The 18,443-nt window shown below is 31.0% G+C and overlaps 1 protein-coding gene across 4 annotated transcripts in view; it reads right to left on the bottom strand.

Annotated features, from left to right (window-relative positions):
• The window catches only part of LOC107455153 (protein trachealess), a 337,778-nt gene that overhangs the window by 131,647 nt on the left and 187,688 nt on the right, over window positions 1-18,443 (bottom strand). The window contains exon 1 of one of the 4 annotated variants that reach the window (XM_071180989.1): window positions 5,696-6,138. The exons of the other annotated variants lie outside the window; for them this stretch is intronic. Within the exon in view, the coding sequence (XP_071037090.1) occupies window positions 5,696-5,832 (137 nt within the window). The 5' untranslated portion in view covers window positions 5,833-6,138. Of the gene's footprint in view, window positions 1-5,695; window positions 6,139-18,443 lie in introns of those variants that run through there. 4 annotated transcript variants of the gene reach the window in all.

Raw genomic sequence — 18,443 nt, forward strand, 5'->3', positions numbered from 1 at the left:
GAAGACAAAATATCAAGCTGAAATTTAAAATTCAATAATGACAATGAAAATAAAATTCAATTTGAGAAAAGTATTTCAAATGGAACGCTAATCAAATTTCATAAATCTTCTCAAGAAGTGTATTTTTTGAACAGGGTGAAATCTTGAAAAAAAAGTAGAGTGAAAAATAATATAATTTGGAAAAGTTTTTGCATAATTTAATCAAATTGTATAGATAACGTCTAAAAGACAAAACCATACTAGAAAACACCTATATTAAGGTGAAAATTAAATTATTTTTCAGATAGAAAAGAAATAACTGACTGAATTCTCACAATTCCTTTGTTTGGATTCTAGAAATAACATGTTTTTTGAAAGATGTATTTTGAAATATTTTCTTGATATTCAAATCAATTTTATAGATCAAAAAAAAAATTATAACTTCAATTATTACAGTTATGTATTTAATTCAATCACATTATTTTTGCTCAAAACATTATGATTATGCAAAAAAAAAAAAAAATCAAATTGAGATTTTGTCAATTATATCATAAATATTATGTTACGTTTAACGTTACGCAAGAACGTTAAATCAATGTTAATCGATTCATACTTAACTACATTTTTCATAGTACATATTATAAATAGTACATAGCTCAAAACATATTGCTCATAGCTCAAAACATTATTGCTTGTTTTTATACATTATTGCTCAAAACATTTTATGCAAAAAAAAAGGAAGAAAAAAATCAAATTGATATTTTGTCAATTATATCCTAAATAGTATGGTACGTTTAATGTTACATAAGTACTTTAAATCAATGTTAATCGATTCATACTTAATTATATTGTTCATAGTATATATTATAAATAGTACATGGATGACTATTGTGTTTTAATTCAGAAAATAATGTATCAAATCAATAATAAAAATTTAACCTGAAAAACAATTCAGCAATCTACTTAAAGCTTAAGTAAGTATGACAGTAAACGAAGCCGGAAGCTCCTTACCATACAGCTAAAATAATATGATTTATTCTGATAATAATTTTTTTAATTAAATTTATTATACTAAATGCACTTGCGATTCACCAATTTAGCTATAGTTTTGGGAATCTGTAGAAAAATAAAATGAATTGTACTAAAAATGAGCAGTGGGTATTAATAACCTAAAGAATCTACAAATTAATATCTAAAATTAGAGATACGAAAATACAGGGTGTTTTGAACATAGCACCCTTGTTGTATACATTTCAAATCCTTTAAAAAATGAAATCATGAAAGTGCAAACATTAGGAATCACAAATTAATACGTAAGAGAGGAAAAAACAGTAAGTCATTGAAACCTAACGAATCACTAGTGAGTAAGGTGAAACGAATAATGTCAAAACTTGTTTGGTTGTCTAAAAAACCCGAGAAGCGTTGAAGGGCTGCAATTTGAAACATATTCTAGTTTAACCCCACAAAAACACTCCCTTTGCTGCTTATCATTTCGTCTTCCTCTGTAGTAATTTTTTAATATCGATTGCTTTTTTTTTTCCCCCTTCCTCGCTTTTATAGCATGACAACATAGTATTTTGATATCCTCAATGTGCTTACTTTATAACTTCCTTTTTAAACATGGATTCTAAACATATTGCATTCTACAACCTTATAAATTATTTATTTAATAGATAATAATGATTTATTTAATAGATAAAACCGTACTTTTTGTCTCAAATACTGCGTAAGTTTACTAATCGGAAGGTTTATGGTTTAACCTGAAAATAACGACTCGCCACCTGCCTCTGGGTGAGTTAACTAAAAAAAAAATGGAGGATATAATTTCATCAACAACCAGTCACTTTTTCTAATCGTTTTTTCTTTTTAAACCATTTAATGATAATAGTATGTCAATATAGAAAGAAACTCTGGAAAACAGAATTTTCTTCAAGATATCCAATGCCTTCATTCAAAATTTTGATCTTTCTGAATTCATCAATTTGTGGTGGAAAGATTCATGGATGTGAAAGGAGATTTCGTTAACACTAGAAAGACTGAAACTTAGTAAATACCTATATTACCCAAAAGCAGACAAAATGACTGCATTGTGAAAGAATAACAGATGTGTAAAGAAATTTGCTCAATTAATATTTAATATTTTTTACATTATTTACAGTTATATCACAAGTTATTAGTAAATATTAACAATAAAAAAAATTTACTTCACGTGGGAAAAAAAAATAATTTATGCATTATTATTTGGACATTTTTTGCAAATGAAAAAGCAGTTAAAAAGCTATCAAAATGACTTCCTTGTACAATCTAGCGTTAACAATTCACCTATTTCGAAGTTGCAATAAATACATTAAATGTCTTTTGCCTCTCCAAATATATTTACTTAAGTTCTCTAAAGTCAGCTCGTTTAACTAAATTTTGTCACATATTTATATTATTTTTATAGTTGATTTACATATTTACTATGTTGATACATGTGCTGATAGTTCACACATTTAAATTATTTTTATAGTAGCTTAACTTTTTATAACCGTAGATCATTTCGAATAGGAATTATTTTAAAAAATATGACTTAATGCAAGTTAAAAAAAGTATGAAAAAAAGGGCTATTAAATGAAAAAGACTTGTCAGTCACCGACTCATGTTTGAGGAAAAACGGGCTAAGTCATTAGAGTCTACCGGCCATTGGCTTACCAACTGAAAATTTAAATTTTCAGGTCTACATGATATTATAAACCAATAATTAATCAGTTATTTTTTAAGCTTATATCAGAAATTTGCCTTAAATATCCTTAGATATTCACAGATAAATAATATATAACCAAAATAACCAGAATATGGTGACATTTATAGCGCTCTGGCACTATGGGAACAGTAAACTGCAGTGCTTTGGGAACAGTGCTTTGGTAATGAATTTGGTAAAATTAACAATAAAATATTCGTTCATATTAAGTCCTAAAATTTGGTAATTTTATCATAATGCTTTAAAGAATGACATAAAATTCTTTTTTTCTTGCATAAATTTACTTTTTATTTTTGCATTTTTTAATTAAATGTGTGGTTAATAAGAACTATAATTTTGAAAACCAGAATTTTTAGTAAGCTACGTTACTGTATGAATGGAAAAATTGCCAAATGAATGGCTTCAATATCGCATATTTTGATTTTATTATCCAAAATTATGTTGTTTCTTTCTCTTTTTAACAAGAAATATCACTTTCGCTTAATTTTCTTCAGTAATTTTACTAGACTTTTTTTCTCCGCAAAAGTAAACTCGAAGTAATAATTTTAAAAAAAATTAAAATTTTTCCATGCTCCTTTTCTTAAAAAAAAATTAAATTGAAAATTTATACTCTTAATAACCGAAAGATGTTATGAACTAGTTTTCTCACTGTCTTTCTTTTTATTCCAATCACGGACAATGTTTAACCAAACAATAAAACTACAAGAAATATTTATGTGAATAAAATTGCTCCAAATTTTCTTCAAATCAATTTCGACACTTTTATTTTTGACAACTCCAAAACTCTCACTTTATATGGTTAAAAAATGAATCATAGTTTTGCACATAAAGATACTTAGTATATAAACAAAGCAAAAAAGTGCGCGTGTAAGGATTACACTGTATATATATATNTCGATTTCGACACTTTTATTTTTGACAACTCCAAAACTCTCACTTTATATGGTTAAAAAATGAATCATACTTTTGTACATGAAGATACTTAGTATATATATATTCATATTTTTTTTTTTTTTTTTTTTTTTTTTTTTTNATATATATATATATATTCATTTTCTTTTTTGCTTGGTGAGTGCTTTTACCGCACGCATACAATCCACAATCATTTTTAGTAACGTCACAATTTTGGTTGTGATATAACCAACTGAAGATAACAAAAAATAAAATCTCTCTCCGAATCATGTTGAATTTATACTCATAGGCACGAACCAATTAAATCTAAGAAGGCTCTGCATAGAAGCTACATTTAACTGCATGGTAAAACATTCCGGGTCAAATTACGGTAAAATGTACCGGCACTCTCCAACTTGCTTCGCTCACCAACCCACACAATTTCTTCGTAATCATTGTCATTTGACGCTAAACAGATTGTTATATGAAAATTAAAAATTGGGTTATTAAAATATCCCTTCTTTATTAATATGTAATAGATATAGTCCCACAGATTCAATTTCCGATTCTATTTGGGGGTGAAATTCAGACCTAATTATTTTGCTCAGTTTTAATGTAACTTCCATCACGAACGTACTTTTTTAAAATTCTTATTTTACTATGTATTACTATAAACACTTATGAAATATTTTTCTCAAACTTTTCGCACTATTTAATATAAGTTGGAGCATTACTTGAGAGTTTTACGTATTTTTTTCTTCGATTTCGTATTTTAATTGCATACGATGACTAAACATTCTTTTCGTTAAATTTTACTGTCAAAATACATACAAATTTATAATAAAAATAAATACAAATTATTTACCATTTAAAAACTGTAAAATGGTAACTAAATATGTTTATCCTAAAAAATTGCATAATACGACAACATTATGGAATTAAAGTACACAGATGTCCAAAAGTTAAGCATATTTTTGCACTGGGCAACTGTGTAAAAATAAACTTAACTTTTGGGCATCAATGTACAATAAGAACTTCACTCTAAGATTTTAATTGTGAATAATAATCAACATCAAAAACATTCTAATTACAAAAAGGTAAAAAAAGGGGAAATAAAGGGTCCTTCATAACTATTAATAATTTTCAGTAGAAAATAGCCAGAGATTTTTGGATCGACTTTGTTAATTAGGGACTCTCTCATTTTTCTAGCCAATAAGAAAGCTCCGACAATAACGAGAGATGTTTTTGGATCATCATCTTTCAATGTTGTATGTAATAGAAATTCAAAATTGAATTCTTCTTCGAAATATAATTCTTCTCTAATCTATTTGAAAATTTTTAATATTACAATACTTTTGAAAATTTATGTTTCTAGTTCTTGATGTAACTGAAAGTATTATGCATTAAAGTAACTAATTTTGAAACGATTTGGATTGGAAATACCTATACTTATAACTTTAATTTTCAGTTAACTGCAAAAATAAATAAATAAATAAATAATAAGTGGTATTAAAATTAAAATTGTTTTTTTCTTCTTTATTATTTTTTTTAACAAAAAACTCATTAACTAAAAGCTGATTATAAATTTTTAATTCCCTAATACTGTACATGTATGTAACAATATTTTTGCAATAATTTTATTTTACAAATACTAATGCCATTTCAGAAAAAAGATATTTTTTTGCAGACAAAATATAAAATAAATTGAAATAACAATAAAAAAATTATTAAAAAAAACTGGGGTTTTTAACGCTTTTTTTTAAATCAAAATATGTAGTACTCTCATCAAAAATCATCTGTAGTTATATTTTTTCATTGAATGACTTGATTGATTTTTAAGTCTAAAAATTAATCGCACAACAAAAATCATCGGCTAGACATATTTTTATATAAATTCAGTGTTATAGTATAACTGAAACTTACATTATTTGCTTTTATGTATTTTAAAATGTTTAAAAATTGAAAATTAATTGCTTGCTTCAGATTTGTATCAAAAAAAATTTTTTTTCTCACAAATTGAAAAAAAATTTGACTAAAATACGGACTAAAAAAACCCCAAAATAAACTATGAATATATCCGCTTACCATGAATGTGTAAAAGGTGGTTGACCAGCAGCAAAAGCAGCATAATGACCGGACAGATCAACAGGGGGTCCGGCCAAGTGATGCGGATCCCCGAGGGTAGGTGCCCCATGTTGGGGGTGATGACGCAACATCAGCATCTCGATCCTCAAACGATAATTTCGACACTACAAACAATTACTTACTTCCTCACAACCAAAACAGAAACTTTTTCTCAACTTTGAAACAAGAGCGGCGCAAAGGGTGGTCGAATGGGCTGCCGCAGACGATCTTTTTGTGGCCGCATTCGATAGGCGATAGGTCTTCTATGTGATGGGGGCCGGTCGCAACGAAATCTCCCCGTGCCGCTGTACCCGTTCGGCGCGCGCCGCCTAACTCATGATAGGCTCACGCCACAACGGGAGGCAGAAACTCTCTCTTCCTTTGCGAAGAAATCTTTTGCAAATGATTACGTAACCTCTCAATGCGGTTTCGGTATTCGGCGACCCTCCTTTTCCTCTGATAACAAGTAATGTGCTTATTTTCCGAACATTCCCCCACCCCCACCTTTTCATGGTCCCCCGATAGCGATCATCGAGAAAAGAGTGAGGGTATGTGTAGGTGTGTGATAAAATGTGGGGTATTTAGTCTGGGTAAAATACGCGTATCTTGGTATCGGAATTGACCGTAAATAAGGCCTGATCTATTCAATCAATTGGCTCTTTTTTTTTTTTTAACTCTAAGAGTTTAAATAAGAAACTATACATAAATGTTAGTTATGTTGTGATATGTTCAAATATAGTAGCTAACTTACATGAGATATTTATTTAATAAATAATTTAATAATGAAAGAAAGATATTTAGGATTTTAAAGGCGTCTGGTCCTAATTTTTTTTATTATTTTTAGCTCAATCAAGGCGTTTCGTTCCGTATAGTATCTGGACTCCTATGAAACTACACAATTAAAAAGAAAAAAAAATTATAATTTTCCTTTTACTGATGTTTCTAAACTTGTTTTTTCAATAATTTTCCGTTTACTGATGTTTTTAGACTTGTTTTCTAATAGCTTTCCTTTTACTGATGTTTTTAGACTTGTTTTTTTTTTATAATTTTCCTTTTGCTGATGTTTTTAGACTTGTTTTCTTATAACTTTCCTTTTACTGATGTTTTTAGACTTGTTTTTTCATAACTGTCTTTTTACTGATATTTTTAGACTTGCTTTTTAGTAACTTTCCTTTTACTGGTGTTTTTAGACTTGTTTTCTTATAACTTTTCTTTTGCTGGTGTTTATATACATGTTTTTTATAACTTTAATTTTACTGATGTTTTCAGACGGTTGGCAGTTACGATTGCTGTTCGAGCCTTTTTATTCGGAAAATATTTTGACACATTTGTAGGCGTTTAACTTAATCCGGGGCTGGGCCTGATAGAAAATAATGTGGACATCAAAAATGGAGCTAAAAAAAGTTTAGAGAAGAGTAAAAGTTAAAAAATAAAAATAATAACTAACGAAGTTTTGAAAAGAAAGTTAGAAAAATGCGAGAAATTTATTTACTCATTTTTTTCCTTATAGCACATACAAAAAGGAGGTGTTAGATATAGTTAAAATATCTCTGTATTCCACTCTAATAAATTTTAAGAATACTAAGTCTGAATTACGTTGAAATTCAATTTAAAAAACTGGTCTGTTAGTAAAAGCCATTATTTTTTATCCTACACAATGTCATTTGTGGAAGCCCGGTGGCTGAGTAGTAGTGCTTCACGCTCCCGTGCCACAGGTTCTGGGTTCGATTCTCGGGCCGGGCAAGGTTGACTCAGCCTTTCATCCCTTCAGTGGGTCGATTAATGAGTACCAAGCATGCTTGGGAACTAAATATTGGGGGTTTCGCGTTCGGCTGACCACCTAACCGGAACATCTGCTCCTGCACCCCAGAGCCCAAGTTAAAGAAAACTGAGACGGGCACAGTAGGCCTTGGCCCTCTATGGGCTGTCGCGCCACTGAGTTTTGTCACTTGTGAGATGCTTTTTAATTAATCTTGGACGTCATCCTCTCTCTACATTAGTAATTTTAAAACGATACAGCCATTTACGTAACAATCCAGCTGTTATTATGCAAAGCAAGCATGTTTATACAAAACAAGCATGCGGGTGAAAAACAAAACAGTTTTATTTTGTAATCATAGTATGAAGAGAAAGAAACCAAATAACACAAAATCGAAATCATTAAATGTCAGAGTTATAAAAGAGGAAATCTTGCTAGTAATGTCTATCACGTGCCAAAGGCGTAACGCGAGGGCACACTTTTTGTTTTTAGAAAACTTTTCGGTTCTTTTAAGTTTTATGCATACATTTACATATAAATAGACATGCATAGAAAAATTAAATGCTCATATATTTTATATCCGTCCTTGAACAGCGGACCCAATTTTCGGTTTACGACTACTAACGTGTTCAACTCCGTAGCCTTGTAATTTTGAACCAATCCGGAAGACAAAGAAACTCCTGGATCAGTACTCCCAGAGGTATGATTTCTTATGGGAACATGGGGGACTTTGTGACTCGACAGATTTAACGTGCATCAGTCGCATTTACTACATGGGGAGTCTTCGGCCGGCGGGGATAGAAACCACGAACTCTTGGACATGGGCCCAGTGCCCTACAAACCAGGCTAACAAGAGCCTAATGTGCATACATTCATAAAATGTGCATATATTAATATTCACAGTTTCCCTAATGTATATATATATTCATATTCACAGTTTTATAACAATCTCATGAAACATAACAGTTTTCTAAAAACAAAAAGTGTACCCCCCTCGCTCTACGCCTACGTCTTCAAGGGATAATTTAACAATTATGAAAAGCAAGAATACTTCACGGGATTTTATATTTCTTTAATGGAAAAACTTACCATGAAACGGTTACATTCTTTAATCTAAAACTCTAACTATAATGCCGGATGTGAATTATCATTGTGAGAACACGCTTCATTTTGAATAATGATTAAAAATAATTTTTAAAAAAAATTTGACAACAAAATAACATAAAATTTTTTTTAAAGCTTTTTACGTTACATATTCTTTTCATTTTTTCAAAGAATGCTTATAAGCACAGAATTGGTGATAACTGCAAATTATATGAGAGACGTAACTTTTAAAGGAAATTTTCTGCTCGTTCAATGTCTTTTCATTCACTAGGAGTCAAAATTACAATAGATACTTCGAACGAAAGGGACCATGATATTAACTTATTAACTTGAAAATCAAAATAACAACAATAAAAGGAACCTTTCCGTTAAACTTAAATTTTTTCCCGATTGCCTTCATAACTATCCAGTTCCATTGCACGTTAAACAAAAGTTAATATTAAATATTTTTTCTCAGCCTAATGAAGCTTTCGATGAAAACATTAAAAAATTACAACATGTGTAATATTCAGACATTTCAACAATACTTTTGGGCATTTAGTACGATTTTTTTTATAAGAAACATGTAATTTTTTACAAGTTAATAGACATGGCACTTGTGCAAAAGACTATTTAGATTCCGAGCCTTGCCATAAGTTGTTTTTTAACATTAGAACGAACAAAATGTTATCACTACTTGAAAAATAAAAAATAAAACATAAATAAAAGACAAATGTTGAGTGTCACAGGAAACGCTATTAAGAAACACCTTCCGTTAAAAGAATACCTATTGATAGGGATTTTCAGCACATCTTATCTCTTCATTGTACTCCCACTCCGGAATCAGTGGGGGGAAAGGGAAATAAAAATAAAAAAATCCACAATCCCTAGAGATAGTGACGTCACTTAGTGGAAGGAACCTTCAGAATACGTACTATGAAGGTTGTGGAAAGCGGTAAATAGGATTAAGCAGATTAAGGGGAGGACTTTTTACTCTCCACCTTTGGACTGGTCACTTTTATAAGTATCCTCATCAAATGTCTTTGAGATAAAAAGAAAATAAAGCATTAAATAAATAAAACGCTAAAAAAATATCCAGCCTTATATATTATTCAGCCATGTTAACCATAGAGGGTTGACAAAAAGTATCGTCGGGTATTCGTAGCCTTGAAAACAGAAAACTATAATGATTTAAATTACAGAGATTTACTACAAACCATAGGAAAATGCTAAATTTTTTGGCGTAAAACATAAACAAATCTCAGAAAATTAAAAAACGAAATATTTCTGGGATGTTATAAGTATAAATATTAATTTATCAGTAATATTGAAACTGGGTTTTTATTAAACTGAAAAAAAATTTATTGCAATAAAAATATCATAATGTCAACTAGAGAAATTAAATTGATTGATTGATTGAATGTCACAAAGTCCAAAGCAGGACATGCTGCGCCAAACGAACGGTTAGAGAAATTAAATAAATTATTAAAACTTTTCAAAATAAGAAATGCTTCCCAAAATTTCAGATCAGTAGCTGAGAAGCAGCGTTGAATGAGTTAAGCAGAAGTAAACTCAAACCTGTGATTAGAATTCTATGTAGGGACATGGAAGATATTTTACCTTTACTTATTACAATATTAGAAAGCGCTATTTTTGCGGGTATAATCGTGTAAGCTGATGACAAGATTGTATCTTCTTCCAATTTCAGCTAATTTATTTTACATTTAATTTTTGTTTCTTAATTTTGTCTCTCTCGATTTAATTTTTTTCTATTTCTTTCCTTGTTTTCTTCTACCATATACTCAGGGACTGATTATTGCCTAGGCCCAAAAGGCATGTGCCTAGGGCCCACAATCTCTGAGGGGCCTCAAAAATTAGAAAAAAGTCTAATGAAAGGTGGGCTAGCTTCGTGTTGGTTTAAGCACTAAGTAAAAAATAATTACAGCTTACGATAAAAAATAATTTAGCTAATCGATGACTTTTAGCAAAAATCACTTATTTCAATTGTTTGTGTTCACCAAACTATTTTTATTTTGACGCAACATTGTTTTGTTGTTTTATATTTTGCCTTAATTTATAGATACGCATATCTTAAGAAAATAATCTTCCATAGTCTGCATTCAAAATTTCTTAGAATGCTTCGCTTGAATTATGCAGTTCAATAGCTTCTTTTTTATTGTTAGGACTACTCTTCAGTAATTTAATTTCAAAATATTTTGTAAGGGACCTGGAAAATTTGGTGGGCCTTGGGCCTGAATTTGTCTTGATCGGTCCCTGTATATACTGCTGGAAATTTTGGGAACCATTAAACCATAATATCGTTCAAATTTGCAATAGCCTTTAGACGGCGACATGTTAGACCACATTTTTGGTAAATTAATTCTTCTAGAACAGGCAGCAATCCAAATCCAGCTTGCAAGTAACATCAATCCAGCCCGCGAGAGCTAAGGGCTTTGCTCTTTGGTTGGCATCCATTTGGTGCGCACTTAGTTCGCAGCAGGCTCTCTCTATAGGAATAATGGTTTTTTCTTAATTAACAACAGTGTAAAATAATAATTATATAAAAGGGATTTTTTAGTTTATTAATTTTATTGATTGATTAGTTTGTAACTGTTGACAAACTTGAATCAATTATCAAAAGTGATTTGAGTTGTTCACCAGTTAACTTAGATCTATAAATATTCCTTATGTACTTCATTTTGGAAAATGTTTTCCCTCATAAGTAAGTATAGTACCAAAAACAGAAAACGGCCCACGAGCAAATTATGCATATTATCAACTTGTGCCAGTAGAAGACTTATGAAATTTTCAACAAAGTTGAATTTTGATATTTGTTCTTAGTTATAACAATGCACTGTAAGTCAATAATTTCCATTTGAAGTTCCAAGCCTTGTGTTTCAATGTCAGTATCAAAAGGATTTTGAAAAATCTTAATTTCATTCGCAAAGGCATTTAAAGTCAGAGAAACGAGTATCAAAATTTATCTCGAAAGCATCCAAAGCTTTGATAGCAAAATCGACGGGAAGTTCAGTCTCAGTAGCGTGGCTGAATATATCATATGTTTTAAAATGCGTGGAACATTTTTTGTGTAATTGTGATTGAAACAGCATTATTTTCTGCTGGAACGATTTAATATTAGTGTATAATTCAGGGAATAGCTGGTTTTCCCCTTTGCTATCTCAAATTCAGTTCGTTCATATGTTTTGTCAAAATTATATAGAATGCTAACTTAAGCAGAAATTCGCTGTTTTGTAATTCGTTTAGAGGGTGAGGATTTTTATTCAAAAAATATTTCGAGCCCTGCGTGAAGACTTTTTCATAACTAAGCCAGAGTACGACAGTAAGTCTTTTTCTCCAATCTCTTCTAATAACCTCGCGAGATTGTCGACGAAATGATTCAATCCAGAGGATCTGATGATATTAGCAATTGAGAGCCGCGATGGCTCAGGGGATAGAGTGTTCGCCTTCTAATGAGGTGAACCGGGTTCGAATCCCGACGATGGTTAGTCGATACGAATTCCGCATCCAGCGTGCACCTACCACAGTGCTGGCGTGAATTACCCTCAGTGATACACGGATCATGGGTTAGAGTCCCTTTGCCGTCACTCTGACCGTGGGAGGTTTTCCTCTTCATTTAACGCAAATGCGGGTTAGTTCCAACGAAAAGTCTTCCCCGAAGTTAAATTTCTCCCAATACTTGATCCAAGAGTTCCATTGTCTTCTAAATTGGGCTCAAAATTTCAAGGCTACGGAGTTTAACATTAGTAGCGGTAAGCCCAAAAAATTGGGTCAGCTGTTCAACGGCGGATATGAAATAAAACAAAAAATTAACAACTGATATGACTGGTTTTAGAACTTCAGACAAATCCAAACATTTTTTGCACATTGATGAAAAGTGCAAGACTAATGCTTTTAAACCATCGTCATTTTCTTCAGCCTTTGACACAAGGGCGAAAACTTCTTTATTTAAACCACGCATATATCTGTCTCCGTCAATTGTAATTGACATCAAGATTTGAAGTTCTTCCAAAGAAGTTTCCTTTTATTAATGGCATTTTCAAATCCTTTAAAAATATCTTCCCAAATAGTCTCTCCGTGAATGACATTAATATCAAAAAGTTCCTCATGAACTTAATAGCTTTTATATTATCATTAAGTAAAAATCAACACCTGAGCAGTATTTGCTACTCATTCTGCTACTCATACTTATTCAAGACCAGAAAAAACACACATGATGTCCTTTTTTGTCAAATAGCTGAGCTGATGCCTTTTCTACGATGTCTTCTATCCACCACTGAACTACGGTGTTTGCTGACAAACTGACAGTTTTGAGTAAATTTATCTTTTCGGACCACATTTCTCCGACTACTGCATTCTTTGATCTATCTGTGAATGGTTTTCTAAATTTGCGATTTCAAGAACCACACAAAAGCTGGCACGAGATGCAGCCTTTTGTTCAGCATAGACTTTTACAAACAAATACTGCTGCGATTGCAATCCTTGCTTCAAAACTTGACATTTTTCTGATCGCAAAATTCCTGTATACTTTAAGTAATTTTGAACATATTTTCATTATGACGATTAATGCTTTATTTTTTAAGAACGGCTATGGCTTCATTGTAAATCAAACATACCCACTTATAACAGGACTGAGTTACGAAATATTGAAAATTCCATTATCTTTGAACGATCTGCACTGACTGTTTATTCTTTGCTTCTTTTTCATACTAGTCAGTCAAGACAAAAAACAATGAGTCAAATCAAAATTATGATAGATATGGGCGCTAAACGTGGTTATACACTTCCCTATTTCACGATGGACAATTTCTCTTACTTCGCTTGCCCTAGAATGTTTCATTGTTATACCGCGCTTTCGAAACTACTACTAGCGATATGTGCCAGCCTTTAGCGCACAGAAGGTACAACTGATTTCCGCTTTTGACCACTAGATGCCCAGAAAATTAGAATTTTTGTACTTGGAACTGGCTCGAGTAATCAATATGGCCCAAAGGATGGAAAGTTTGGAGACCCCTTTTCTAGAACACAACTACACTATACTATAGGTCAATTTGAACAAAATTATGGTTCAATTTAATACACTATAAAGTTTGCAGTAACTTCCCATGATATCGTGGTTGTTGGCTCCGATATGATGGTATAGATGGCTAACCGAGTGTAAACAATAACTCGATTCTAAAACCGGAACGGAATCTGGAAAACTTTCTGAGTCCCCTTTCCCGCTTATGTTGAGCTTGTAAGGCACACAGTGAACAGGCTAAAATGTCAAGAGCCGTAAATCGATTTAAGAAAATTAATGTCATGACTTAAATAAAGTGTAATGGTTAGCTTTTTTTAATTGTTATCTTTGGTTTTTTAAGTTTTTCGTTAAAGCTTAATTCATATGCAAAGTGAATGATAAATAAATAGTTCAAAAAGTTCAAGTTCAATAAGTATATAAGATGGCGCATTTTTTAATGTCAGGCGTAAAAATTAATCAGAAGTAATGACCTGGAAGCCTTATTATGAATTTTAATCATTAGCTTCACCTGTATTTAACTTTATACGTTTAATAACGTATGACGTTAAGTCAACTTTTGTAGAGAGTGTAAATGTTTTTAGGAATTGAGCTTACGCTTGCTTCTGAGCTATTTCATGTTTATAAAGCAATGGCGAGTATTTAACAATTGAAATTATAACTTCGGTGACTATTTCATGAAAGCTCTTCTTAGTAGATAGAAACATCGTGTTGAAATCTTTAATCGAAAAGAAAAAGTAGGTTTGGGTGAATGTTGCACAAATATTACTGTTTGGAAAATGGCTATTGGAAATAGAATCGAGTTCATTTTATTTTCTCTGAAGACTGGTTGGATAGGGTTAGCGGACTGCAATATCGTATGCTCTTTTGAATTTAACCTCGAACCCAGAACAATACGGTTCTCTTCAATAATGTACCATGTTAACATATCGTGCAATTAAACCTTCTTGAATCAGATTCCACAATACTATAGTTCAACTTTAACGAAAATGTGGTCCAGTTTAAGACCTTATTCGGTAGCAAACAACTTTGCACGATATTCCGGTTCAAGACACTGATATGATGGTCAGATATTGAACCAATTTTTTTGAGCTAGTGTGTTTACTTACAAATTGAGCTTACGCATGACTCTGAGCGTAATCAAGTTTATAAACTAGTCGAGAATATTTAACAATTGAAATTATAATTTCTGTGACTATTTTATTAAAGCTCAGCTTAGTGGATAGAAACATCGAGTTAGAATCATAATCGTAAAAGAAACGTAGGTGGGGGGGGGATGCTCCACTAGTATGATTGTTTGGCAAATGGCTATTGGAAAGAGAATCAAGTCCAAGTCATTTTTCTATTCTCTGAGACTGGCTGGACTGGGTTTGCAGACTGCAATATCGTTATGCTTTTTCTAATTCAACCTCGAACCCGGAACAATAAAGCTCTCTTCAATAGTGAACCATGTTAACATATCGTGCAAACTAAAATTTCTTGAATCAGATTCCACAATACTACAATTGTTCAACTTTAAAGAGAACGTGGTTCAGTTTTAGACCTTATTCTGTTGCAAACAACTTTTCACGGTACTCTGGTTCAGAGCATTGATATAATGGTTGGATATTGAACCGATTTTTTTAAGCGAGTTTGTTTTTCGACAAATTGTGCTTACGCATGACTCTGAGCTATTTCAAGACTAGTCGAGAATATTTAACAATTAAAATTATAATTTCTGCGACTATTCTAAAGTTCCTCTTAGTAGATAGAAACATCGGGTTAGAATCATAATCGAAAAAGAAACGTAGGTGGGGTTGAATGCTCCACTAGTATGATTGTTTGGCAAATAGCTATTGGAAAGAGAATCGAGTCATCAGTTTCTTTTCTTAGAGGACAGGCTGGATAGGGTTGGTGGACTGCAATATCGTAAGACCTTAACCTTGTTAGTGTATCGCCGACCCCGAAGTTTCGGGTGTATTTAACACTCTATCATGAAAGCGCAGATCGAATTGCATTGTTCCCAAACAAGCTACTAATCTACTTTCACTCCTGGTCCGCCACCCCCTCTCAATAAGGGATTGATTGTCCTCTATTGATTGGAGATACCTCCCTTTTGCAAGACTAAAAGTAAAGAGAGTTCTAAGATTTTTCGTCTGCCATGGACAGAAAAACCTTGCGTGCTGTGTAGTAATATTTCGATGCGTTTAACATATTGTTGAAGAAATTTTAATATTGATTTTAGTTTTCAAATCACAAATTAAGTACAGATTTTTTTTTATACAAAAAGGTGACTAAAGTATTAATTTCAAGCTTTATTAACCTTTGTTTTGCCAATAATATATGAAATGTTCACTTGAATTTGTTATATCATATCTTAATAAAGTAATGCTTCTATATAGGAATTATAATATAGGAATTATTTTAACTAATATAGGGATGCTAATATACTAATATAGGAATTATTTTAACAGTTCACAGAATTTGAGATCCTCCAATCACATAGTTCCAAACCTTCATTGCGTCAAAAACTACAATCTCCCTATCATGCTGTAAGTTTTAAACCAATTTTAAAAATGTAATCCGTCAGTTTATAAATTATTTTACTGGTATATTGAATTTGAGATTTTCCAATTATGTTGTTATAAATCTTACTCTCGTCATTATCTAATGAACGGCAAGAAGTATTTTAATACACTGTTTAAGAATATTTAAGCTCATTGAATTTTTTAAATGGGTGAATTTCAAATTTAGGGCATTTTTGATGACCAACAAAATATTTTCTATTATGGAATTTAACAGGTGTTTGATGTTTGTAAATTCCAAAAATTCATGCAATTAAGAGTTACGTATAATATCGCAAGAATTTATCAAACGCTTTATTTTCTATAAAATTTTTTAACAAAAAGCAAATCTTAAATAGGCTATCCAGAACGACTAAGTAAAATTTCCTTTTCATATTTTACTAATTTTCAATACGTAAAACAACTTCAAAACACGTATGCATTTTAAAAAATTTATTTTGTAACAAATTTAAAATATTTAAAAAATATATTTCTTTTTTTAAATTTCCGGGAACATATCAATTAATAGTTTTTTGTTTTCCAAGAGTTGTGTCCGGTGGGATACTGTCAGGTCTGTTACCAAAAATAATCCTTTTTTGAAATTATTCTGTGCATGATCCTACTACTTTTTATTATTGCTTTTATAATTCTATGTGGGAATAGTAATTGAAAAAAAAATTCTAGTGATGAATGATTACTTTTGAAGATTTTTAGATTTTCAAATAGTAAGCTTTTTTTATGTAGTCCGATCTGTTATCAACTTTCTAAAATTAACTAGAGCAGCATTATTAACTGCTTGTCCCATACAAAGAACGTCTGCGAACCATATTTGAGTCATGATGCCTTAAGCCTAAAAAGTTTACACGTGGTAGTAAATAAAACAGTTGTGTAAAAATAGGATTCAGTTGAACAAGATTAATCGGATGTTAAATCAGGGACGATATTTATTGATCAATATTGATTTAATACTAGATGAACAGGGCAATAAACCATAATTACTTGTTTTGCAGAGTAATTGGATATTTGATTAACACAAAAAAAGTTAAAAAAATGAAATGAACTGTCTAATTATTTTCAAATATATATACTTTTTAAATATGCTAAACAAGCTTTGCACTTTGAAAAATATTTTTTCTTTTTATTTGTGTCCCAATTTAACAAGAAATTTTGCAACATGCCTTTTGTTAGCTAAAAGAAGTCGTTTCGTTTTTAGTTTGAAATAATTAAAATGTAATATGAGTTTCTTATCCAAAATCGGCTCACTGTTCTTCATCTAATTTAAAATTGAGAACATACATTTTTTAATATGAAAGTTAAGCTATCTTTTAGAGAAAACTATTCAAAAACGTAGTATTTCTGAACAAGAAGTCATTTTCTCAAAAAATATTACTTTAAATGCTATATTAATAATAGTAAAAGATTGGAGACAGTCTTTATTATTCTTAGTCAAAAAAAAAATTCTTATGTAATGTTTTAATAAATTCCAATACGAAACATTAGTGTTGTTTTTTATTTAGCTACGCTATTAAAAGAAGGAAATAAATCTAAAAATATACCAAAAAAGCATAAATTGAAGCATGAAGAAAATTGTAACTCATTAAACAATACGGGATGAGAGAAATTATTAGGATTACATGATCCTTTTCTCTATTTTAAAAGTAAAAAAACAGTCATTTCGTTGTAAATAAAAACAATAGCCACTGAATAATTATCAGAGAACATTAAGCTAGGTTTCGGCTAGCTTTTGTCAAAATTTCCCGTCATTTTTAGCATCGAAGCAGCGTCATTATTCCGAAAACTGATTCATTAATAATTATTACGCGTCATTTCACCATTGCGCAATCCGTAATGATACTAAAACAAATGATATTTTCATTTCTTTAATGCTCACTTAATGAATTAAAAAGCAACAACAAAAAACATTTTGAAATTGCTTTTGTTTAATAAGATAGGCTGCTTTGAGCAATTAATGAATTTTACGAGAAAATTCCGGCATCTCCACTTTCATAAATGAATTTTAAAGGTCGCATGCTTCCGAAAATTCAATGAACCATTTCTTCCCTCCCCCCACCTCCCACCCCCGATTCATGAAAAATAACTCAATTCACTTTCAAAACTGCAATTCACTTTTCCGAAAATTACGACATAAATCAGGAGACTCTTTTTAAGTTTTTACTTTTAAATAAATGATTAAGAAAAAAAATTATGTGTGTATACCCATCTCTGAAGAATTAAAGTTTTTATGTATAACTGCGACCGCGTAATTTCTAGGGGGGTGGGTATTAAAAT

Source organism: Parasteatoda tepidariorum, chromosome 5 (assembly GCF_043381705.1).
Source record: "Parasteatoda tepidariorum isolate YZ-2023 chromosome 5, CAS_Ptep_4.0, whole genome shotgun sequence".
Taxonomy (NCBI): Eukaryota; Metazoa; Arthropoda; class Arachnida; order Araneae; family Theridiidae; genus Parasteatoda; species Parasteatoda tepidariorum.